This window comes from Desmodus rotundus, chromosome 7 (genome assembly GCF_022682495.2).
Source record: "Desmodus rotundus isolate HL8 chromosome 7, HLdesRot8A.1, whole genome shotgun sequence".
Taxonomy (NCBI): domain Eukaryota; kingdom Metazoa; phylum Chordata; class Mammalia; order Chiroptera; family Phyllostomidae; genus Desmodus; species Desmodus rotundus.
Window position 1 is genome coordinate 75,040,539 of NC_071393.1, and position 26,291 is coordinate 75,066,829.

The 26,291-nt window shown below is 42.3% G+C and overlaps 2 protein-coding genes across 8 annotated transcripts in view; one reads left to right on the forward strand and one right to left on the reverse strand.

The window, feature by feature from the left end:
- Nucleotides 1-8,449, forward strand: part of NUSAP1 (nucleolar and spindle associated protein 1) — a 31,725-nt gene extending 23,276 nt beyond the window's left edge. For 2 of the 3 annotated variants that reach the window (XM_053928991.2, XM_045201863.3), the window contains exons 9-11: nt 4,134-4,250; nt 6,627-6,735; nt 7,497-8,445. In XM_053928991.2, coding sequence (XP_053784966.1) covers nt 4,134-4,250; nt 6,627-6,735; nt 7,497-7,590 — 320 coding nt within the window. In that variant the 3' untranslated portion in view covers nt 7,591-8,445. Of the gene's footprint in view, nt 1-4,133; nt 4,251-6,626; nt 6,736-7,496 lie in introns of all 3 variants that reach the window. The other variant, XM_053928990.2, reaches the window with a different exon arrangement.
- Nucleotides 965-25,806, reverse strand: NDUFAF1 (NADH:ubiquinone oxidoreductase complex assembly factor 1). Of its 5 annotated transcripts, none has more exons than XR_008427407.2 (6): nt 25,652-25,806; nt 19,569-20,220; nt 16,183-16,368; nt 10,778-10,852; nt 4,539-4,706; nt 965-2,300 (listed from the first exon to the last, which is right to left on the reverse strand). XR_008427407.2 is itself a non-coding variant. In XM_053928992.2 (5 exons), the coding sequence occupies exons 2-5, from the start codon at nt 20,142-20,144 to the stop codon at nt 4,590-4,592; spliced, it is 954 nt and encodes a 317-aa protein (XP_053784967.1). In that variant the 5' UTR covers nt 20,145-20,220; nt 25,652-25,806; the 3' UTR covers nt 4,350-4,589. The 5 variants fall into 5 exon arrangements, 3 of the variants coding, with proteins under 3 accessions (XP_053784967.1, XP_024424186.1, XP_053784968.1); XR_006656557.3 differs by having other exon boundaries at nt 967-2,160; XM_053928992.2 differs by lacking the exon at nt 965-2,300 and having other exon boundaries at nt 4,350-4,706.
- Nucleotides 25,807-26,291: the final 485 nt, after the last annotated feature.

Genomic DNA, 26,291 nt, shown 5'->3' on the forward strand with positions numbered 1-26,291 from the left:
GGAGAGCAGTATGCGCTCTGAGCTCACTAAGCACCCCCCTTGTAATGAGAAGGGGCTCACAAACGCTCTCAGGTAAGGGCATGAGGCATTAATGTGGACCGTATTCCAAGCTTTCTCCTCTAATTAATTCAGGGCTGTGACCAGTTGAGGTTAGATATTTTATTCCCCAGATATCAAATATGAATTTTATTTTTTAAAATATATTTATTGATTATGCTATTACAGTTGTCCCATTCCCCCCCATTCCACTCCATCCTGCCCACCCCCCTCCCTCCCACATTCCCCCTCCATAGTTCATGTCCATGGGTAATACTTATAAGTTCTTTGGCTTCTACATTTCCTACACTATTCTTACCCTCCCCCTGTCTATTCTCCACCTATCATTTATGCTACTTATTCTCTGTACCTTTACCCCCCTCTCCCCCTCCCACTCCCTTATTGACAACCCTCATGTTCTAGTTGTTTGCCTAGTTTGCTCTTGTTTTTGTTTTAGGTGTGGTCATTAATAACTGTGAGTTTGCTGTCATTTTTACTGTTCCTATTTTTGATCTTCTTTTTCTTAGGTAACTCCCTTTAACATTTCATATAATAAGGGCTTGGTGATGATGAGCTTCTTTAACTTGACCTTATCTGAGAAGCACTTTATCTTCCCTTCCATTCTAAATGATAGCTTTGCTGGATACAGTAATCTTGGATGTAGGTCCTTGCGTTTAATCTTGGGTAACTTAATGATGATGTGCCTTGGTGTGTTCCTCCTTGGGTCCAGCTTCTTTGGGACTCTCTGAGCTTCCTGGACTTCCTGGAAGTCTATTTCCTTTGCCAGATTGGGGAAGTTCTCCATTATTTGTTCAAATAAGTTTTCAATTTTTTGTTCTTCCTCTTCTCCTTCTGGCACCCCTATAATTCGGATGTTGGAATGTTTCAAGATGTCCTGGAGGTTCCTAAGCCTCTCCTCATTTTTCCAAGTTCTTGTTTCTTCATTCTTTTCTGGTTGGATGTTTGTTTCTTCCTTCTGGTCCATACCATTGATTTGAGTCCCAGTTTCCTTCGCATCACTATTGGTTCCCTGTACATTTTCCTTTGTTTCTAGCTTCATTTTTTCATCTGTTTTTCGAACAAACTCAACCAATTCTGTGAGATATTGATAACCAGTGCTTTGAACTGTGCATCCGATAGGTTGGCTATCTCTTCGTCGCTTAGTTGTATTTTTTCTGGAGCTTTGAAGTGTTCTGTCATTTGGGCCATTTTTTGTTGTTGTTTGTTTGTCTTGGCGCGTCTGTTACTTTAAGGGGCGGAGCCTTAGGTGTTCACCAGGGCGGGGTAACGCTGGTCGCTGAGCTGTGACGCTGGACGTGGGGGAGGGGCCGAGTGGGAGCAATGGCGCCCGCCTCACTCTCCTCCGGATTTCAATCTTTCACTCCGCTACCCACAATCAAACTGGGCCACTCTGGTGCTGGTTCCGAGTAAGTGGGCCTGTGCACACTCTAGGCCCCTGTGGGTCTCTCCAACAACCTCTCCTGTGAGGCTGGGAGTCTCTCCTCCTGCCGCCCCAGACCCCAGGGGCGCTTTCAATCAGAGGTTTGAGGCTTTATTTCCCGGAGCTGGAGCCCTGGGTTGCGCAGTCTGCTTCGCTGCCCACCGTTGTCCGGTTTATCTGTGTGCGAATGTGGGGCTGCAGGGTGCTACCCGCTGCTCTGCCTGCCCCGTTCTCCGCCACTCTGAGTCCGGCCCTCTGGGTTTATCTGTGCAAATGAGGGGCCGCAGGGTCTGCTAGTGCTCGGACTGCCTGCGCCATTTGTCCCCCACTCCGCCAGCCTCAGTCCCGCCACCGCCACGCGAGTCCTCTCCACCCTGGTGCCCGTCTCAGTCCCTCGTACCCGTCTGGATGAATGTTTATTTTCTATTTCCTTGGTGTCGGTCCCCCTTGCTGTTCGATTCTCTGTCAGTTCTGGTTGTGTGAGGAGGCTCAGTGTGTCTACCTATGCCGCCATCTTGGTTCCTCCCAAATATGAATTTTATAAATATGAAATCAAACTGTACGTTGTTTTGGGGTTTTTTGTTTTTTTGGTTTTTTTCCTGTGACTTGCTTCATTCACTCAGCATAATGTTTCAAGAATCATCCGTATTTCCCCAGCCAGCGTGGCTCACTTGGGTGTCGTCCTGCAAAGTGAAAGGTCATCGGTTCAATTCCTGCCAGAGTACAAGCCTGGGTTGCAGATTCAGTCCCTGGTCGGGGCACATATAAAAGGCAGCAATTGATGTTTCTCTCTGCATCAGTGTTTCTCTCCCTCTCTTCCCCTCTAAAATCAAAAATTAAATTAAATAAAAAAAAAGAATTATCCATATTGATAAATGAGCTCAAGTTCATTCATTTTCACTGTTTTTCAATGGTACAGCTATACGAGGTCTATCCAGAAAGTATCTTACCATGTAATATGAAAAATAGAGACATTCATTGAAGAAGATACAAGAAACCTTGTACACAGGACAATGACGCCTCAGTCCCCTTCAAAGTGGGTACCTTAGGACCTCACACAGTTCTCCCAGTCGCCATCAGCTACCCCATTGTATTTTCCTGAATCTCACCGACAGTCTGAAATCTCTTCCCTTTCAAAGGTGATTTTAGGTTTGGGAAAAGCCAAAAGTCACAGGGCACCAAATCTGGGCTGTAGGGGGTGCTAGTCACCTGAGTGATCAAAAAACTATACACAGGACGTGATGCATCAGCAGGCGCATGGTTGTGATGAAGCTGCCAATCACCAGTTGCCCATAGCTGCGGACTTCTGAATCATCCAAATAGTTTCCATGGAGGAATGTTCAAGCTTAAGTCAAAATTTGATGCAGATTCGTTTCTGTACTCAGTCATTTTGAATGCGATGGCCACTCAGTCATGTGCTCACTCAATGGCACCTACCACCCCCCATTGACTAGTACAGTGAAGTCATCACTGTTCACGCATGTGCATTCCAGTCCACTCCCCTTGGCTGCCAGGTTACGTCATTGTTGTGCAAACCGTTCTCGTTATATTAACAATGGCTGGACTGTTCCCAGACAGACCTCATATTTCAGTTTATCTATTTTACTGCTCGTAGACATGGTTATTTCCAACTTTTGTTACTATATATAGTGACCATTCTTGAATATGTCTCCTGTACATGTGTAAGAATTTCTCTAGACCTTGGAGTGGGGCTGCTGGTTAGAAGGATATGCAGTTTACTGACTGAATTGTACCGATTTACACTCTCAGCAGCAGTCTGTGACAGCTGCATTGATCCCCTCCTTTCCACTCTTTACTACTGACAAAATGGGGTGGCTTAAGCACGGGGGTTGTGCCTTTCTGTTTTAACTAGGAGGTCCTAGACTCTCATCACATATACAGGCAAGTGCTACCATTCGACAACAGCCTGCACGCAGCCTGTGAGCAGAGAGGGTTATTAAATGTGTGCCAGACATGTGCCCAACTGTAGAAATACTTGGCTTGCTAAATTATACCATCCTGGTATACTTTTCTTATGCTGCAAAAATTCACATTCTTAAATGATAGCTTTTATTAATAATAAACAGAATCATGAATCTTTTCATCTATATATGATTAGGTTGCTTGCAGGCTTTATATTACTGAAAATGCTACTACTAATGACATAATTTTTAAGAAGAGTAAATAATATCAGGTAAATAGCCTGAAAAATTACCCATTAATTCTGTTTTAGTTTTTTAAAGGTTTTGTTTTTAGAGAAGGGGAAGGGAGGGAGAAAGAGAGAGAAACATCATTCGGTTGCCTTGCATACACACCCCCACCAGGGACAGAAACCACAACCCAGGCGTGTGCCTAACCAGGAATCGAACCAGCGACCTTTCGCTTTGGAGGACAATGCCCAGCCAATGGAGCCACACCAGTCAGTGCTGCCCAGTTAATTCTTTTAACAGGATTCTAAACTCCCAGCTGGTCCTAGGAAATGTCTTCATGTTTACAGACTGTTTGGAGAGCAGCAACCAGGGAAAACAAATCTGTTTCAAATTGTTTGTATAGATTATATTTTTAAGATTGAGAAGTGATACTTAATTTAAAAAACCGTAACAGGTCTTTTTATCTCTAACTACACCCTTGGGTTTTGTGTGTTGGCTTTTTCCAGTGTTTACCCCATTTAAGCTGTCGGCTGGCGCAGCACAGACTCCAGTTTCCAGTAGGAAGCCAGTGTTTGACCTGAAAGCAAGCTTGTCTCGTCCCCTCACCTATGAGCCACACAAAGGTACGTGGGGATGTTTTGAGGCACAAGACATGCGAAGACTTAGGATTAACCAATTTCACATCCGAGCATGAGACTCAGATGGAACACTACTTGACCACCTAGGGTTCCTGCCCGGCCCCCCATGATTAAATAAAAGTCCACTAAGCAAGTATTAAATAATTGATTCAGTTAACATTTTTGTTATTCAAAGACATTTCTAATCAGCGTTACTACAAAGAATTAATAAAATTTCAGCCCAAATCAAGAAACTTAGAAGTGAGCCTAGGGGAAAATGAGTGTTTTCTTTACCATTTTCAAAAGACCCAGGCTGGCTGCAAACTACCAGTCCAACTGAGTGCCTCAGCTGCACTGAGTGGCCGGGGGCCATTCTTGGGCATAGTGAGATGGAGCGCTCTTACAGCTGTCCAGAACACCGACGGTCACCGCGCCCTGCCTTTCGCTGCGTTTGGAATTACACTGAAACAAAACAAACACTTCCTACAGTCATCGTGCTTATGTAACATTTATCTTTACATTACTGATGTCAAGGAAACAAATATAATGTAAACATAAATCTTTTAAAAATAATTATTTATTTATAGAGGGAGAGGGGAAGGGAGGGATAAAGAGGAGAGAAACATCAATGTGTAGTTGCCTGTCACACACCCCCACTGGGGACCCGGCCTGCACCCCAGGCATTGCCCTGACTGGGAATCAAACTGGTGACCCTTTGGTTTGCAGGCCTGCGCTCAATCCACTGAGCCACACCAGCCAGGGCTGAAAACATCTTATTTAGCTGTTAAGAGTCAGGTCATCTGTGGTGGAAGGAAGAGGTCAAGTCTCCTTCTCTACACACCCCACTTTTTCTCCTCACGTTTTGCCATCCGTGGCAATGGCCCCTCTCACCAATATGTTGTCTTCTGAGTTGTCTGGGCAGACACCTGGGAGTCCCCTTTGGGCTAGTCCTTTTACCTCTACCTTTAAAAAAGATCTTTAATCTGACTGCTTTTCACCCCTCCGCTGTGACTCCCTTTGGTCCCAATCATCTCTTCCTTGGGCTTCTAGAACAGCCTCTTTGCCGCACTACAACCTTAGAAACAAACAGCATCTTACTTCCTTGCTTAGAACCTCCTGAGGGTTCCCATCTCCCAACCTCAGTCATCGCCTTCTCCCTTCTCTAACTTTGGGCCAATCACATGGGTGGTTCAGCCCCTCAGACACCGAGCTCATTGCCACCTCCAGGTTATTGAACTTGTCATCCCTCTCCTCTACCTGGAATACTGTATCCACAGGCCTTTGCATAGCTTGCTCCCTCATTTTAATGGGACGTCCACTTAGCTGCCACCAGCTCAGGCCTTTACGCCCCGGCTCCCAGTCTTTACTCCTTAGCCTGTTCCCCATTTCTTCATAGCACATGGCACCACCTGATGTTATGTTTAGTTGACTGTCATCTACTACAACCACTGGCACGCTAACCCAAGAGACCAAGGATTTTGACTTCTTGGTTCATGGCTTATGTCCTCAGCACCTACGACAGTCCCTGGCATATGCCAGGGACTCAGGAAGTGTTTGCTATGGGAATGACTATGACCACCACTAAGTAAGTAGTACTTCAGCAGTTACTGGTTGAATAATAATGATGGTGCAACAGTCATTTTTATAAAATGGGAAACTGCAAATGGTAATCACTGGTTCTCAGGCATGGGTCATACACTGTGCAAGTGGAGCTCTACATAAACACTTGGAAACTTGGTCCCGGTTCTAAAGCCAACAAATTATTCCCACTTGTTCCATTTTAAATACGACTTAATGTATAACAGTAATAAACTGCACAGGTAAAATACTGCTTTAATATTAAACATAATACAATGCAACCTTGGGATAAATTACTTTGTTGTGATGGCTTCTTTTAAAATGCTATGTAATAGGAGTTTTTTTGTTTGTCTGGTTTTAGTATTAAGGTTTACTCTGTGATTTTCCAGGGACTAAAAAGCAGAACTCAGCCCTGACTGGCATGGTTCAGTTGGTTGCACATCATCCCACAAGGCAAGACGTTGCTGGCTCGATTCCTGGTCAGGGCACTCGTCTGGGTTGCAGGCCCAGTCCCTGTCTGGGGTGTGTGTGAGAGGCAACTGATTGATGTTTCTCTTTCTCCCTCTCTTCCCCCTAAAAATAAATAAATATATATATATATTTTTTAAAAGCAGAGCACAGTATGTAGATAAAAAATGCAATTATATCTGTGGACTATGAAATTGAACTTAATAAAAGACATACTGGCAAATGTCTATTAAAATGTACATGTTGATAGCAAGCAAGTAGCCACAGATGAATAAAATTAGGAATATAAATACAAGAGCCTTCATTAATCTGTCTTTGTCTCTGGTTCTAAACTAGGAAAACTTAAACCATGGGGACAGTCTAAAGAAAATAAGTCCCTGAATGAGCATGTAAACAGAGTTAGCTTCCACAAGAAAACTTACAAACAACCTCGTCTCCAGACTAGGTGAGTATATAATTATCCATTTCTGTAATTCTTTTAATTTCGAAAGACTGCATATGAAAGAAGAGCCTATCTGCCCAAATAACACACCTGGATATCCCTCCAGACACCAGTCCAAGTACCCAGGGCACCTTGGTGTGCAGATAAATGTAAATTCATCCCTTCAGGGGAACCAGGCTTTCCAGGCTTCAAGGCCCTGCACAGGGTAAACCCCAGGATGATCCTTGGAGGCTTTCTTCTGCGCTTCCCTGCATGAAACCCTCCTGAGATAGAGTTACCTTCATGTGACTTGCCTACATCCACCTGCCACCAACACCTTTACTAATTATATTTGCTATTAAGATCATTAACTTGATCTCTGGGCTTTTTTTTTTCCCCCCTTAATCCCTTTCCTAATGCTAAAGTCAGATCCTGGTTCCTAGTTGCAGCATTTTCACCAGCTAGGTAATTTTAAGCTTGACATTTGACTTCCAGAGGTAGAGATTTATCTATTAAAACAGAAACTACAGGGGTTGGATTCAAGCACCAAGGTGCTTTCCGGTTTCAGTTCTGTGCTTGACTTTAGAATGCCGCATTAAGATAATGGGAAATACCAATTTATAGCCCTTTTTAACACAGCAGCGATCTTCATCACAGACCCCCAGGGTAGACAGCAGTATCGCTGTAAGTGTGTTTAAGTTTGGACGGCAGTCTAACAAGTGCTTTAGAGTGGTCTGCTGAGGAGTTTCACCTGAGCCTAATTAACACGCACCTGTGCCTTTTAGGGAGGAGCAACGCAAGAAACATGAGCAAGAACGAAAGGAGAAGAAAGCAAAGGTTTTGGGAACTCGAAGGGGTCTCATTATGGCTGCAGATTAATAGTTTAACATCCTGCAAATATTCCTTTATTCTGAACCTTTTTTTGTACTGTTTTCCCCACTTTAGTCAAAAGATCTTTTTCTTTCTCTCTATTCTAAAGTAGCATGTGTTCATTACCTTAAAACTCAAAAATTCTTCCAAATGGTTTTAACCTAAGTCCCAGTACAACTCAGTTTTCTAAAGAGACCCATCCTATAGATTTTTTTTATTCCATCATATAGATTCTCGGCCTACATCATTAATGTCAAGTTCCCTCTTCTGTCTCTAATATTAACAGAACTGCAATCCTCTTCTAGGCAAGAGGATTTGCCTGACAGTAGCTAGTGACACTGCAAGCTTTAGTAGAAACTGAGCAGGAACACGAATAGGATAAGCTGGGCAAAGGCACCTCTTCATCCTCTAAAGAATCTAATCGCTCGATGAAACTGTGGGCCGTACGGGTCGGTTACAGCATCAATGTTTTACCCGTGCTCAGTGGTTGTTTTCAAGCTTATGCACCTTTGTCTAGATCACGTCACGTAGTTGCCATCTCACTCAATGTATCTTAAAAACAACAACTAGCTCATTCTAACTGTGCTTATTTAACAATATACGGAGCCATACTGAAATTGGAGGATTGCTGCTTTAAGGATTACTGTGCTGTCAAACTGTATCTTATTCGCTTTATGGAGAGACTAGAGTTGCTTAGCATCATATCGATGTTTGTTGCACCTAAGTGGAGCTCTTCTGGGTTTTGTACTGCCTCAGATTGTCATAAATAAAAATTTTTTCTCACAGTGGTAGATTCATTCCTTGTAAACAATTGGCTTCTTAGATTCGGTTGGCCAGCTAAGACGCACAAGGTCGGTTGGTGCTCTTCACCCTTCCCTGATCACCCCGCCCACTCCTTCCTGATGCACTCCAGGAAGGAGTGACAGTGTCCTTCTTTTGTATTTTCACATCTATGAACCCACAGAATACGACACACTCCTGGGTGCTTAATCAACTTAGATTGTGCTAACAAGAGGCAGAGATCAGATGAATCAAGAAACCATGGGGTAACTGTCAAACACTGCTGCTGAGAAGGTAAAATTATACAACCACCTTGAAAAACAGTTTAGTAGTTTCTTTAAAAAGTTCAATGTTCATGTATCATGTGACCCAGCGATTCTACACCTAGGTATACATGAGGTCTGTCCATAAAGTATCTTGCCATGCAATATGAAAAATAGAGACATTTATTGAAGAAGATACAAGAAACCTTGTACACAGGACAATGATGCCTCAGTCCCCTTCAAAGTAGGCACCTTGGGACCTCACACAGTTCTCCCAATCGCCATCAGCTCCCCCATTGTATTTTCCTGAATCTCACTGACAGCCTGAAATCTCTTCCCTTTCAAAGGTGATTTTAGTTTCGGGAAAAGCCAAAAGTCGCAGGGCACCAAATCTGAGCTATAGAGGGGCTGAGTCACCTGAATGATGTTTAAACTTGGCTCTCTTAGGGTACTCTTAACTATAGTATAGTTTTATCCTGACTATAATATAGTTTCCTATCTCCTTCCTCTAAAATGACAAGAACTGGTCAATTTAAAACCCTGTTAATCATTCTCATTTTTGGTCTATGCAATTGCTGTAATACTTAAATGACTGGGGAAGTTTAGGGGACGTTAGTTTGGTACCTGATTTAGTTTCTCTAGTGGTTGGTTACATCAAAGTCACTATAAAGTAAGAACTGGTAAGGATCATGCGTCTTTGGAAGACTAGTTCTCTACACATTATGGACTACATGTCTGTGTTGCCCCAAAATTCGCACATTAAAACCCTAATTTCCAATATAGATGGTACTTGGAAGAAGGAGGGCCTTTGGAAGGCAACTAGGTCATGAGGGTGGAGTACTTGTGATGAAATTCGTGTCTTTTAAGGAGACCCCTGTAAGAATACAGCAAGAAGGCAGCTGTCTATAACCAAAGAAGCAGACACTCACCGGACACCAGGTACACAGGTACCCTGATCTTAGACTTCTCGGCACCCGGAACTGTGAGGAGTAAATGTATTTAAGCTACCTGGTCTACGGTGATTTGTTACAGCAGCCCAAGCAGACTAAGACAGTAGGTGTGTCTTTTTACAGTGACTTGTTTGTCTTAATATTCTTCAGCAGTCGCCCTCAAAGATGGGTTAGAAAACAGAAGAAACCTTTAAGGAACAGAGTGGTAGAAGGCCATCAACAGCCATCTCAGACTCCTTGCTTTGGAAACCACGCAGGAATTGTTTCCAATAGGAATCATTCTAACTAACCAAAAACGGTTATTTACATAGTATCTCTGCATCGGTACAGTACTTGCATTCCCTAAGTTAAGGTACAGCTTAGAACCTGGTCTCATGCTGTGTTCGCTCTATATGGATGGTCCCTCTTAGGAGCAGCATTTAGCTTTGTCTTAGGGACTATATACCAGCCACTGATTGGATGCCATTAAAGAAATACTTTATTTTGTCTCTATCATCATACAAAACTACCACATGATCACTATTTAAAAAGTCTTGGGTTAAGCACTGGAGAATTTTCATAGGCAAATTCTTCTGTGTGGGCTGGATCATTAAACACTCCAATAAAATCTATTTCCAGGAAGAATGGGCCATCCACTTTATCAGCCAGGGTGAATCCGATATAAGAGATCTAAATTTGAAACAGAGAAATCGATTAAAATCACATGCACTAAAGGTAGTGATGTTTGTTCCTGGAGTTTCCCATTCCATGAGGTGATTGCTATGGCTGGGTCTTTATTCTATCAGCCCTGAGCAAGTAGAGCATAGTTCTCATAAGCTGTAGCGAATTATAAGAGGAAGTACAGGGCTACTTTCCACATTCAACTTCCTCTCCTCTTTAATGTAGTGTCACTAAAGACTGGTAAGGGCAGCATGGATGTCTAACGGAGGTTCTTGAAGCTCTCATGAACGCTTAGTATCGTTCTCTTATTTTAAAGCTAAAATAAAAGGTAGGCATGTGAAAAGAAGACCATGATGAAATTCTCCAGGACAGGGGTTTGGCACAAAGGACAGGTCCGTGTCAACATCTGTACAGATATGAGGGCTGGCCTTGAGTAGCAATTTCCACCTTCCTTTGCCAGCCTTCAAAAATGGACTGAACTCCTCACAGGAGTTCTGTTTCACTACAGGTAATACAGTTCTGAGTCAAAGTAGAGGACGTTACCTTGTCAAGCAGAAGTTGGTGCTGAGCATCCCGGATTCTCCCTTGATTGGAGAAGAAAAATTTGGAGAATGGAATCTGAAAAAAGAAGAAACTATGTACTTCAGAGCCAAAATGTAAGTAACTGAGACCTTTGTATGTAATTGTAATAAAAGAATAATAGTTTAATTATCAAATTATTTAATATATGCAATTATGACAAGTGGCTAGCCATTTGGATCACAAATAACAGAACTAAGAAAAAGATTAAACAACCCAATAGAAAAATGGGGATGGAGAGAAACAGACATACTTGTAAAATGTTAGTAGGAGTGCAGATTATTGCAACTCTTTCAGAGGGCGGCCGGCAATTGTGGTAGGCAGGATTCTGAGCTGGCCCCCAAGATTTCCTAATTCTAGTGTGCACACACCTTCTTCAAGTTATTCAAACACTAATCTCACTGTTGCAATGAAGAACTGTGCAGGAGGTCCTTAATCGGTTGACTTTTATATAAGGAAGATTATTTTCTATAGGCCTGACTTAATCACTTGAACCCATAAAGGGGACTTGACTGATGAAAGAGATTAGAAGCAGGAAAGGGATCGGGGAGACGGATTCTCAACTGATGACTTTGAAGATAGATGGAGCTAAATGGCCAGGAATGCAGGCCGCTTCTAGGAGCTGAGAGTGGCTCCCCAACTGACAGCCAGTAAAGAAACGGGGTAACAGCCCTTCAAGTCACAGGAACTGAATTTAGCTAATAAGCAGGAATGACCTTGGAAGATTCTTCCCCAGAGCCTCCGGAAAGGATTATAGCCCAGCTAACACCTCGATTACAACCTCATAGGGCTCTGAGTGTTGAACCCAGATCTACTGGGTCCCAACTTAAAACCTACAGAACCATGAACTAACAAATATGTTTTTGAAGCTGCTAAGTTTATGGCAAGTTTTTTATGTAGCAATAGAAAACACTATCTAACAAAATCTGAAATGCTATAACTTTGACCTACCATTTTCACATTTACAAATTCACATTCACAAATTTGTATTTCAGATAAACTCCGACAAATACATCAAGGTATAGCTTTTTCTAATAGCACACACACAAAAAGACCTCCACAATATATTAGTTAGTAAGAAAGATATAAGAAGTAACAGGAAGGAAAGGAGTGATAAGCACCAGCCAGAGCATGTGCATGAAACTAACTTAGAGGCATGTATGTTTTACTGATTCATGAAAAAGTAAGATATAGACAAAATTAGTTTTTTTCTTAAAAATTTTTTTTTAAAGATCTCAAAAACTATAATAATGTATTTACTATAGCAATTGTTAACAGCTCAAGTGACTATCAATACAGGATTCATTCAATCAACAATGGGATATCTGCCCTGGCCCAAGTGGCTCAGTTGGTTGGGCATAGTCCTGCAAACCAAAAGGTCACTAGTTCAATTCCCAGTCAGGGCATATGCCTGGGCTGCAGGTTCAGTCCCCAGTCAAGGTGCACATGGAAGGCAACCAAATGATGTTTCTCTCCTCCTTCTCCCCTTGTGCACCTCTAATGAAAAAAAGTTTAATTTTTTAAATAAATAAAATATTAAAAAATACAATGGGCTATCCACATAACAAAAAATACAAAAAAAAAAGAAGGATGAACAATAACTCCCTGTAATGATATGGAAGCTCTCCAAGATCTACATTTTAAAAATATAAACAGGTACAGAAGATGCACAGAGTATGCAATTTTTATTTATTTATTTTTAAGATTTTACTTATTTTTAGAGATAGGGGAAGGGAAGGAAAAAGAGAGGGAGAGAAACATCGATGTGTGAGAGATACATTGATCAGCTGCCTCTTGCACACCCCCAACTGGGGACCTGGCCTGCAACCCAGGCGTGTGCCCTGACCGGGAATCGAATTGGCAGCCTTTTGGCTCACAGGCCGGCACTGAATCCACTAAGCCACACCAGCCGGGGTGCAACTTTTATTTTGAGTAAAGGGAGAAAATAATATGTATCCATATTTGCATAAAGAAACTGCAAAGCTACCCAAGAAACCAGTAAGAATGATTACTTACGGAGGGTGGACAGGAAAAGGGTAAACAGGGATATGAGTGGGAGCAAGACTTTTCAATGTATATCTTTCTATTTTATTTTGATTGTTGAGCCAAGAAAGAAAAATGTACAGAAAAATGTAAAAAAATAAAATGTACTGTTCAGATTGTTTATCGCTAAAAACACTTACTGACATAGAAACAAAGTCAATTCAAAGCTCTTATAATAAACTACCACGGCACAAGGTCATACCGCTCCCACAGCAACCCTAAAGGCAGCCACATCCACGCTCACCTGCTCTCTTCACTTCTGTCCCCCAAACCAGGAAGCCCACCCTCACCCCACCAACTTCTCATTCTGCATCCTAGTTTGGCACTCATCTACCTCACTGTTCGAAACATTTTAGAAATGCAGTTAACCTGCTTGCCATTCAAGAGGCCTGTGTCACCTATCTCTGCAAACTAATCTTTTATGTCTTTTGGGCACATAATTCTCTAAGATCTCTGTCTACACCAAGGGAATTAGAGTTTCTCTTTTTCATTATTATTTTTTTTTTTAGAGAGGGGGGAAGGGAGGGAGGAAGAGAGGGAGAGAAACATCAATGTGAGAATCAATAGGTTGCCTCTTGCATGCACCTGAACCGGGGACTGAACCCACAATCCAGGCATGCGGCCTAACTGGGAATTGAACTGGCAACCTTTCACTTTGAGGGTAGACGCCCAACTAACTGACCCACACCGGACAGGGCAGGAACGAGATTTTTTTAACCTAGGAAAAAAATGAAGCTAAGAAGGAATATTAAATCCATACAGCTTACATAAAAAAGAAAAGGGCTTTTTCTCTCAGCAAGTGACAGAAAACTAATATACATAATTTTCCTTTATGTGTTCTCTGCTATACTCAAGAGTAAATATTTGAATAGCTCACTTTTATTTACTAAAGAATTATTCATGAGGAAGTGAAGAGCAATTAATACATTTAATTTTTAAAAATCCCTAAGACTTCCCCTAATAATAAAGAGAACTGTTGCAAACAATTATTATTTCTAGCATTTGGGAAAGAAAGTATCGTTAATGATTACATGGTAGTTATAACAGAATAATTTGGCAATGTACATCAAAGAACTTAAAAATGGCCCTGACTGGTGTGGACCAGTTAGCTGAACGTCCTCCTGCAAACCAAAAGGTCACCCATTGGACTCCAGGGCAGGGCACGTGTCTGGGTTGCCAGTTCCAACCCAGTCACAGCGTGTTCAAGAGGCAACCGATACATTTCTCTCTCGCATCAATGTTTCTCTCCCTCTCTTTTTCCCCTCCCTCCCCATCTAAAAATAAATTTTTAAATCTTAAAAAAAAAACCCCAAAACTTAAAAATGTACATGTCATTTCTTTTAGGAATTTTATTTCCACGAATATATCCTAAGAAAATAATTAAGGATGCTTACCTCAGAGTTTGATATAACAATGAAAAACTCTCCGAACAATCTAAATTGCAATAGAAGATTAAGTAAATTGTGGTCTATTATATAATAAAATATGAATTTATTTAAAATGATGTAGAAATATGCTTTAACAGAAAGTCGTATATAAAACTCAGTTCAGGGAACAATATATGTTATAAAATAGCATTAGCAGAATACCATTTTTGTAAAAAAAAAGTATAAATAGTTTTTTATCTCTGGGTAGTAATAAAGATTTTTTTTCCTTTATGAGGTTCCAAATTTTCTTAAATGAAATACTTGTTTTGTTTAATAATTCATTATATATTACTTGTATACAGATGTTACATATAATTTTTTGGTTAGGTATCTATATTAGTACACAAACATGTACATATTAGGTGCCTATTATATGCCAAGCACGTTTTAGGTGCAGAGAAAACAGCTATGAACCATACAGACAAGGTCCCTTCTCTCAGAATTTATGTTCCAAGGGAGCAGCGGGGAGAGTGACAATAAACAGAGACAAGTGAATGGACAAAATTATTTTACGTCACACTAAGTTCTATGTATGAACTTACTACTGTTGTTATTGAAAGTGACTGGGTTAGAGGGTGCAACTCTAGCTAGAGGGACCAGGAAAGGCCTCTGGGAGGGAGCTTTGGAGCTGAGAGGAGAATAATAGGAAAGAGGAAGCCAGTGAAGCCATGAGGGGAAGAGCATACCAGGAGATACAACATGAAGTACAAAGGGTCTGAGATGGAAATGAGCTTGCTGAGTTTGACACACGGAAAAGGAGCCAGTGTGGAGGAGGGAGGTAGGAGGGGAGACTGAAGATGAAGGCAGGGGTCTGATATTGGACATCCAGTAAGCCATGTTAAGGAGTTTGGACCTCATTGTTAATTGTAAGGGGAAACCACCTGGAGAGTTTTAAGCATATGAGGGATGTAAACTGAGCTGTGGTTTAGAAAGCTCACTCTGGTTGCTGTGTGCAGAGTGGAATTTAAGGGGGCAAGAGGACAAAGGCAAATCAATAAAGCTGCTGCTGCAACCCTGGCTGGTGTAGCTCGGTAGGCCAAGCACTGCCCTTCGAAACTAAAGATCACCAGTTCAATTCCTGTTCAGGGCACATGCCTGGGTTGCTGCAGGCCAGACCCCAGGTTGGGGACATGCTAGAGGCAGCCAATCATTGTTTCTCTCCCTCTCTTTATCTCTCCCTGCCCCTCTCTCTAAAAATAAAAGTCTTCAAAAAAAAAAAGCAGCTGCTGCAGTAATCCAAAAGCCTGGACTAGGGTGAGAGTGGAAGAGACGGCTAGAAAGGTCAGCTTCTGGGTGTATTTTGGAAGTAGATATGACAAAGGGGAAGGGAGAGAGAAAGAGAGGGAGAGAACCATCGCTGAGTGAGAGATACATCAACTGGTTGCCTCTTGCATACCCCCAACTGGGGACCTGGCCTGCAACCCAGGCATGTGCCCTGACTAGGAACTGAACTGGTGAGCTTTCAGTTCACAGGCCAGTGCTCAATCCACTGAGCCACACCAGGCAGGGAAAGAAAAATTTTGATGACTGTAAATTATAAAGTATTTATTCCTCTTAAGGCAGCCTTTCTACTAAGTTAGGGACATCAGCTTAGTAGAGTTGCCTTGAAGAGATGATACAGCAGAAACTTAAAAAAGAAACATCTACTTAGGCTCAAAGCAGAGATATACCTACTTAGCATGCACCTGGCCATATTCTTATCAAAAGTATTTTTTGGTTAGTAGGCTAATATTTATATAAGTCAAAGAAAAAGTCAATTATATAAATCTTGCCCCAGGTCTTCTTCATTTCCTTCCCACACCTTCCAATGCAAACTAATAAGAAAGAAAAAATAAAATACAATGTAACCATGATCTCAAAAGTCCTAATTTCATATATAGTAAAGGCTTGTGCTGTTACCTTGACCTCCTGCCAATAGGGCCCCCCACGGGTGAACATGAAGTAACTGTACATCTGATTCTTCCTCTGGATTATATCTGTGTCATCCTTGATATTCACCATCCAAGACCGACCATCTCCACGGACACGGAGATACAGAGTGTTGAACTGGGACCAATCGTAAGATCTCTTTATGTCAAAAGGGCCCTAAGGTGCAGAAATGAAAGTTAATTTCACTTCGTTTCCCACTGTTAGCAAAATGTGAGTCATCACATCACCTTTTATAGCAACGAAAGGATCTACTAGCCAGTTTTTCTTTTTCAGCTGTTACCATAAGAGGGCAGATAAATTTGGTGATTCTTATTTTAGTACCAAACACTGACATAGTTATATGTTTCTAAGGTAATGTTCAAGACCAGACTGGCCCAGGACAGTGTGTACACGGCATAGGCACCCCCTTGTGTCACTGCATGGAAAAGAGTTACTGTTATGTACCTTCTTTCCCTGGTCCAGCGGAGCAATGGCTTCTGAGCAGGCCATTTAATGACAACTGCCTTCACATAAATTCGAAAACTATGAAAGAGCTCAAGTTTTAAAATTGATATTTTTATAACAAGTGCTACCATTCATTGAAAACTTATATTAACTTGGCACACAAAATTTAATCCTCACAACAACCCTAGGAGACAGGTACTATCATTGTACTCCATTTTATAGATGAAAAAACTGAACACTCAATTAATACTGATAAATCCAACACTCTTTAACTCCAGTATAGATAGTTGTTATGTTCTTAACAACTATCTATACTGTCTTTCAAAGTGGAATTCAGTGTTAATTTCCAAAGATGTTTGTTTATAGCAATCTCAGAGGTAATCTGATTTCAAGAAAACCAGTGTGCAGATATGAACTATTATTTACTAGCTGTATAATTTTGGACAAGTTACTAAATCTCCCCAAGGCTCAGTCTCCTCATCTGTAAAATGGGGATGATCATACCTTATTGTTGTGAGGAATAAAAGGGATAATACATATAAACTAATCAGAACAAGGGCTGGCAGGGTATACTTAATAAGTGTTATCAATATTTTCCACTATTCCACAGTCCATATCTAGCCATTTTCTACTGTGGACTGATTAAATCCATTTTGTAGATTTTCAGGGCCGGAAAAAAAATCCTGTATGCATAGTTTGTTGCTTCTGAAAGAATAGCTACCTTTCTTTTTCATCCTCTGGAGAGAGGGAGCCTAATACTACTCATAACATTTGTCTTTCTCTTTAAAGCACAATATCCAAGGGGCTGTGGCCAAGGCCAGGCATGGGAACCTGTCCAGGGTAGCCCTGAAACAATACCTTGTCAACAGATCTGCAAAAAGCCATAGGCCAGTTGAGAGATAAATGAACTAACCTAGTAATTTTCAAAATGCTCTTCTTGCCCTGGCTGCTGTAGTTCAGTGGATTGAGCATGGTCCTGTGAACCAAAGCGTCGCCAGTTCAATTCCCAGTCAGGGCACATGCCTGTGCTGCAGGCCAGGTCCCCAGTAGGAGGCGTACAAGAGGCAACCACACACTGACATTTCTCTCCCTTTTTCCCTCCTCCTCTTTCTTCTTTCCTTCCTCTCCCTCTAAAAATAAATAAATAAAATCTTTTTTAAAAAATAGTGTTCTGACTGGAAACTGTATGGCTAAATAAACTGTATTCTAGTTGGTAAAGTTGTCTCACAGAGTTATGGGTTAAAAATTCTGAAACTGCTTTACATGTATTGGGGTTAAACTGGTAAGTGAATGGATGGTAAATGTTGGGAGATGTTTCTCACTGTTACAGATAAGCAAGAGGGGGAAGACTACAATGAACCACATGGTAGTGACTTTGAGTCAGAGCAGTAGTATGAGCTCCTATTTCGCTTACTATGGACACAGAAAAAATTACAGACGTGTGTTCCTGTGGTTGGTATGCATACATACACTTCCTAGGGATGTCTACTGAGACGTCCTGGACTTAACGTCAACCCAGTAGCAACAAGCATCCTCAATGCCCATATCTTGGTTCCTAATGCCATTTTCCATAAAAAAGGAACCAGGGCTCCTTCAAGAAATGGCTTATTATAGCGCTGGGCCAGGGAAAATACAAGGTGAGCCAGAACATCTTGAAGAGCCAAAAAGTGCTCATAAAACAACAGGATGGCTGCAGATCAGAGGGAGAAGAGCCAACCTAAAAGAGCTCCCAACAGCCGAAGCTGGAACAATTTGAGCAACAAAATAAATAACATCGTGTTGGATTATAACCCAAAGTATGAGTTCATACTAAGTGAATAATAAAAGTGAGAGAAGAAACAAATCTTCCTTTCTGAAGAATCCCAATAATTTATGCATATACCGCACCTTCCAGGAGATACAACTAATCCCACACCCTTCCGGACTTGAAGGTAGGGTGCACGTAGTGACTTGCTCCCAAAGGACATGGCACAGAAAGAAGAAAAAGGTAACTGAACGATGGAGTAACCTGGCAAATACCACCCTGACCAGGTGACCAAGGCTAACATGTCAGTGGTAAGTCACGTTGCTAGTGTGTACCTTTCCTATGACGTGATGAGAAGGACACTTACACTCCGTGTCGTTCTTCCTGAAAACCCCAGTCTAACCAGGAGGAAACAACATCAGAAAACCCCAAACTGAGGGTCATTTTACGAAATGCCTGACCAGGATTTGTCAAATCATCAAGAAGACCAAGAAAAATGAATAAAGACAAATAAGAAAAGACTAAGAAACTGTCACAGACCAGAGGACTAAGGAGACACGGCAGCTAGATGTAAGGAGGGTTCCTGGATCAGAAAAAAAGTATTAGTGGGAACACCAGTGAGATCCAAAGAGAGTCTGGAGTGAGTTAACAGTACTGCACCGACGTTGGTCTCTTCGCTGTGACAAATGTACTACAGCAACGTGAGATGGGAACAGCTGGAGGCACTGGGTAAGAGCCATACAGGAACTCTGCACTGCCTTGCAATTTTTCTGTCAAACTACAAAATTGCTTACTTTAATTAAAAAAAAAAAAAGCCACAGGCTGACCCTAGAGCCACTCTAAGGAACCCCTGGCCATTACAGGGTCTGTAGTCTACGTCAGAGGACGTGCAGAGCTCCCCAGACCGTGGTTCCGTTGTCTAACCTCAGGGGAACATGCGAAGGCCACATTCTGGCCCACGGTGATGCCCGGAAACAAGCGGCCCCTCCTCAGGAACCGCCTCCCCGGTGTTTCACTTTACACTTGTGCCCGGTGGTTATTTAGCCCCCTACCAGACGAGGTGCTAGGTGTTTTCATTCACAGAAACAACAGCTCTTGGCTACAGTTCACACCATAATGAAGTTCACCCCAGTTCACTAGAAAACTTAGGTTCCTGGGCCTAACCTACCCGTGGAACCCTGGATATCATCGCACAGTACCCGCTGCGGCCACTCTCGCCGTCCTGAGGCACCGCAGAGCTCAGGGTGCCATAGAGCAGTGCACTTTGGTTATTCTTGCCCATTTTCAGGAACACTTCACTTCTGCCTCCGATTGTCTTATCCGAAGTCACTGTCCACTTATCCAAATCTTCTTTTCCACGGAACTGCCAGACAACTTTGGCTTGTTCCATCAAGACCTCATACAGAGGGCGGCCTTCAGGCCCTATCCAATGATTCACAATATCATCCTTCAAACGCCTAAAATGGTCCTTTATTTCATCTTTAATTGCTTTATCAAAACTAACTTCAGGCTTCTCCTCAGGAGAAGTTATATCCAAAGCAACTTCTCTCTGGTGATCTCCTTGTAAACCCCCTTCAGTGTTCGTCTGAGCCGAAGCTTTGCCAGGCGTAGCCACTGGTTTCCGAAGACTACTGGAACAATAGTCTGCAAAGCGAGTACTCAAAAATGGACGTGAGGCATCACTAAGCTTCAGGCATTTTCTAAGACTGTAAGTGCCATTCATCCATTTGTGAACCAAAGCCATGGTAAGAGAAAGTCAAAACATGAATTTCTCCCTAAGCTACCAGGGAAAGAAGCTTCAGCCAATTGCCCAATCCAACCTGTAATAGAAGAGACACTGAAGTTACCACTATAGCAAAAATACATCACAATTTCAAATTCAACATGGATCATGTATGGTGAAATTCACAAACTTACTTTCGAATTCATGAACATTTCCCCAGGGCTTACTAGGAGGACACTGGCTGCACTCACGCACACATCCCGCTGCCTCGTAAAAAATACCAAAGCGAATATAAACACAGGTCCCTTCATGGAGCTTATAACCAACCCAAAATAATTCAAGTATGTGTTTCATAAGGCTGTATCAGTTTTTAAAAAGATTTTATTTTTAGAGAGAGGGAAAGGGAGAGAGGGAGAGAAACATGGATGTGAGAGAGAAACATTGATTAGTTGCCTCTCACACACCCTCAACTGGAGACCTAACCTGCAGCCCAGGTACAGCCCTGACCAGGAACTGATCTGGCAACCTTTCGGCTTGTGGGATGACGCCCAACCCACTGGGCCACACCAGTCAGGGTGCGATTGTGTCAACTTTAAAACAAGTTTTTGTGCTCCATTTTGTTTACTTGTTTATTTTGAGGGTTTTTTTGTTTTTATTTTTTGTTTCTTTTTTTGGTGACTCCACCACAATAGGATTTTTAAAGAAATAATTGGTTTCTAAAATAAAGTATTCATCTAATTCATTCCAGGGCCTAGGCTAACTGACACATTAGCACTTCATTTTAGAAAAAGGGGGACTTAAAGTGCACACTGTACATGGAGCTAGAGACTTGCGTGTGACACCAGGCTCTGCTCTATACCTGCCTCTGCCCTCCTACTGGGTTGTATTTGTGACTATTGACAGTGTCGTATGACTAAACCTAATAAAGCTGTTTACTCTCAGGTAAAGCAGTTGATGCTTTGAGGTCACCATTCCTTGGGGGAAAAGCTGTGTTAACACGTCCCCTACCTACCTTTAGGGAGTCTTCTGGAGATCAGATGGAATGGTGTCTATAAGAGGGGTCTCTGATACAGTAAGTCTAACAAGATCCCCGAGATTCTTCATGTCTAACAAACTCCTAGTCCAAGGCTCACACTTTGAGAAACAAGGCTTTGACTATCAGTCACTATTTGAGCTCCTCAAAGATAGAAACTAAACAACAGTAGCACAATACCATTACATTTAAACACCATTCTTAATATTTTCACATCACCTCGATATATATTACCTCATTAATGCACATATGACTCCTGTAAGACAAGGCAGGCAGATATTTCCCTTCTCCAGCAAACAGACACGAACAGGTTAAGTGACTTGCTTAAGCTCACAATGCTAACAGTAAAGAAGTGAGAACTGGACCACTGGCCTGAAGTCCTTCCACTTGATGCTACTGCCTCTCTCTATGTAAAGGATTAGCAATACAACTTCTATAGCTCTAGCAAAATAACTGCCTTAGCAGCAACATGTAATAAGTGCTGGCAGGAAGTGCTGCCAGAACCAGGAAGACTAAATAGTCCCCTCTCCTACTTGTTCAACTACCTCTAAAAGGAAATAAAATATGTAATGCCTATTTCTTTGTCTTTGTCCTGTCTTGGCCCTAAAGACCAGGAGAGAGAAAAAATAAAAATGGAAACTTACCCACTAGTCAGAACTCAGTACTAAATGAGAAACTAGGTGGAACATTGAAAACGTAAAAAAAAAAAGTCTCTACAATGCCAAAACCCAGTTCACCTGCCTCAGTTGCCTAAGAGTCTCCATCAAAATAAGACCCAGACTGCTCTAATTATAGCACAGTACTAGTGGTACTTCCTAGAATGCCCCTCCTCCCTCATTCCCCACATCAGGTGAACCAGCACTGCCTCTGTCCTAGATCACTCACTGAACTCTGCTCCCTGCCTCCAGGCATGCAGCCCCCGTCACATCCCACCACTCAGCATCTAGAAGAGCCTAAAACACAAACCAATCATTCATATTCTCTGATGAAAACCCTTTAGAGGCTCCCTCATGGTCTTAAGAATAAAGCCCAATTTTTTCCTCAGGGTCCACAAGAGTCCTCCAGATCCAGTCTCTGCTCATCTCTCCAGCCTCACCTGTAGTCACACCCCACTCTGTGCTCAATCACAGAGGACACTTGTGGTTCAACAAGCACCACTCCTACTACCTCTCTGAACTTCAGGCCTTGGCCCATTGCTGCTCCTGGGCCACGAATGCCTTCCACCGATTTGGCCTGGCTAACTTATCCTTTGGACTCAGCTTAGATATCCTCCAAAAATCCTTCCTTGACTACTCAACTCCACCAAGACCCACATCCCTCTGATGTGTTCCCACCGATTCTGGGCTTACGCTTTCCCTGCTACAGTTACTGACAAGTTCACTTGTCACTCTTCTCCACCAGGCTGGAAGTGTCTTCAGGGAAGAAATTATCTTCATTATGCTACTTCCAGCTCTCGGGATGGTGGCAGGGATGCAGAAGGCTTCTACTGTTTGTTGAACAAATAACATCTCCCCATTTCTCCACCTCCACCACCAGTGTCATCGTTCAATGCCGTATTGCTTCTTACTGGGACTACTGTAATTCCCCAACAAAGGACTTCTCAAATTTTAAAGTACCTGTGAATAATCTGGGAATTTTGTTAAAATGCAGATTCTGATTTATTAGGTATAGAATGGCACCTGAGATTCTGCATTTCTAACGAGCTCCCTTGTTATTGGCCCATTATACCCTTAAAATAGCAAAGTCCTAACACATCCCCCTGGCTTAGATCTCCTTCCAGTTCACGCTTTGCCTGACAACAAAAGGGATTTTTTAAAAAATATGGTGACACTCCCCTTATACTAATGCAGCAACTTCCCCCAAAATTCAAACTCCTAAAATGGTACACAAGGCCCTCCAAAATACACCCAACTCCCTGGCCTAACTTGTCCTTACATCCGTGGGCAGTACCCTCAGCTCTATTAAGACCAGTGTGATCATGTCTGAAAACAGAAAAAAAAAAGAAGACTGTTCAAACCACGAAAGTGCCAACAAACATTCCACTACCCTGGCTAATATGAATGACTGCTGTATCTTGACCAGTCAGGGCATTAGCCTCACTCCAGATAGGTAAGATTCTCTCCTAGATAATATTTAAGATACCCAATCAGAGAATTAACTCCACCTCCTGACTACTTTCCCCAAAATCACTTAACACAAGTCTAAATCCAATATAGTTGTGCACAAATAACATTTCAGTCAACTACGCGGTTGGCCAAAAAGTTCGTTTGTTTTTTTCTATACAATGACTCTAGCAGTGCTTAGTTGTCCTTAACTTCATCTGAAACAATTTGTTAGACTGTATTGTGCCAGTGTCTTATCAGTGTGCATTAAAACAACTTATCAAAATTGGTGAATTTTTGTGTAGCCATTCTAATATTGAAGATAGAATACACATTTTCAGCATATTATGCTTTATTATTTCAAGAAAAGAAAAAACAAAACTGAAATGCATTTTTGCACTGTATGGAGTGGGTGCTGTGACTGACTGAATGTGTCAAAAGTGGTTTGCAAAGTTTTGTGCTGGAGATTTCTTGCTGGACGATGCTCCATGGTCTGGATGGGTAGACCTCTTGAAATCGATAGCGATCAAAGTGGGACATTAATGGGAACAATCAATGTTATACTACGCAGGAGATAGCCGACACACTCAAAATATCTAAATTAATAAAGTTAGTTGTGAAAATGAAAAATGTCTTTTATTCTACAGAAAACTAAACAGACTTTTTGGCCAACCTAACACAAACCAAGTATACAAAGGTGGTCCCATAAGTAAGACTATAATGGAGCTGAAAAATTCCTGTCCACTGGAGACATCATAGGCGTCCTAATGTCGGTGACGTAGTGCAGCGCATCGCTCACGTTTGTGGTGATGCTGGTATAAAAAAACCTACTGTGCTTCCAGTCATATAAAAGTTCAGCACAATTACCTACAGTTCCAAACACTTGACAAGGATAATAAATGACTGTTACTGGTTTCTTTATTTACTATACTTTTTTGTTGATAGAGTGTACTCTTTCTACTTGTAAAAACAAAAAAGAAAGTTTGCCATAAAACGCTATGCTGTGCTACGCCATCAGCAGCCTCTTACATCTTGGGTTTACCATACTCTTGACTGCATCATTTTTTCTTGTACTTGACTTAATCTTGTGTTGTTTTGTACAGTGTCTACTGTACAGGCTTGTAGGGTAGGAGCGATAGGCTGTACCATATAGCCTAGGCGTGTAGCAGACCAGACCATCTAGGTTTGTGTAAGTGTACTGTGTAACATTCAAAGACAAGATCACCTATCGATACATTTCTCAGAACGTATTCCTGTTGTTAAGTTACACGTGTATGTAACAAATTCCTCTAACACCCTCTTAACTGAGATCCCCCGTGGTTTCCCCTGGTGTGTGTTGTCCCTCACTACAAGGAGTAATAAACCCAACTTGCTGGACAATAGGCATGTTTCTGGTGGCCTCTGGCTGTGGACGGCATTGACATTGCTCCTCCTCTATAGTCTCCTAAGAACCTGTGCCTACCTCACAATCCTTACATAGTATTAGACTCCTGATTTTATCTATCTACCCAACTAGCCTGACCTCCTTAATCTTAAGGACTATGGCTTGAACATAACTGATGCTCAATGATGTCTGCTGTATAAATGAAAACCATGCAAACAATATGTTTTCACATGAATTACAAATAGAAGAAAACCAGGAAAAGTAAAAAGTTGATCTAATGTTCAGGAATCATAGGTAATATTTAAATTTCCCACACTGATAATACATGAATGATTTTAACTCTACATATACAGGAATTTGGGAGACAAATGATATGCTCATAAAATGGAATTTGTACAATCATAAAAATGATTCTCCTGAACCCCATGCATAGCCTTCACTAAGTGGCAAACAGGAAGGAATCAAAATTGCATACCTAACAAGTATAAAAATGTACAGAAGAAATATTTGGGCCGAGTTGGGAGATAAAAGTCTTAAAGTCTCATGTAGGATGATGGGATTAGGAGTAACATTCACTCTATTTTTCCAAGCCCTCAGTAGTATTACGTCCCTAATACAACTTTAATAAATGAAGGTTTTGTTTCTTTTATTTTTTTTTACCAATAAAGTCAATCCCGTTAACGGATGATTCTCCCGAAGTGGGTGACTTTTGACGGCAACAGAACCCATGCAGAAAAATGGGGCAGTCTTTTTAAAGACTGTATATCCAGGGCTTACACCACGTGCCAGAAACTGTTCTAAGTATTTTCACTGACTCCTCACAACAAGCCTGAGAGATACGACTGTTATTCCAATTACAAAGGGAGAAAACGAAGGTTCCAAAGTAAAATTGCCCGAGGTCATACAGCTGGTAAGCGGCAAAACTCTCTTGAGCCCCGGCGTCAGGCTCTCGGTCCGAGTCGGGAGCGCTCGGGGCCTACTGCAGTGCAGGGGTCCCCTCACTCCTCACCTGCTCGCCTCGCGCAGCCCTCGCTCGTCCGGGAAGCACGAACCGCGGGCAAAAGCCCACCTGCCTGTCCCACCGGCGCTGAAGAACGGCTTCCTCCGAGTCCGCAGCTTTTCCCCACCGGGCAATCCACTTTCCCGTGTAAGTCCGTCTGCTTTCACAGTCCGGTGCCGAACCAGGCGTTTTGATCGAGTTCCGGCCCGACGCGGAGGCTTTGGACCAGTAATGAGGAACCCCAAGCCAAGCGAGCTGAGGCCTTTGGTGGACTAGTTTTCCAAAGAGTCTGGCTTCCACCACTCCTGATATTTCCTGCCCTATGTGGAAAAAGGGGGAGAATTTAGACAAGTTATTCGCCTCTTCTTCCTGCATCTCATCTTTTGGCTGCAAACTCCATCCCGCATCTTTCAAATAGGGCCCTGATACTGCTAACGTTCCTTCGCCCGGAGGCGCCAGGGTTCCCTCGCGTCCCATCGCCCCGCAGCCGCCCGAGAGCTATAATCTCAGAGAATAGGTTCTTCTGGTATTGCCCCCGCGGAAATCTTTGGACACCCACCACGCAGGGGGACAGCAAGCCGTCCTACTCGCGGTTTCCCTATCCGGCCGGGTGGGGTCGCCCATTCTGCAGGGCTTCTGTTACTATCTT

Bases quoted from the DNA above. Each gene is read 5' to 3' on its own strand.
- NDUFAF1 (XM_024568418.4), bottom strand. From the start codon at position 20,144: ATGGCTTTGGTTCACAAATGGATGAATGGCACTTACAGTCTTAGAAAA. The intron at 10,853-16,182 runs GTAACAGCACAA...TTCTTTTTTCAG, and splicing joins CCTATTGGCAGGAGGTCAAG to ATTCCATTCTCCAAATTTTT. The intron at 10,244-10,777 runs GTAACGTCCTCT...TTTCAAATTTAG, and splicing joins ACCAACTTCTGCTTGACAAG to ATCTCTTATATCGGATTCAC.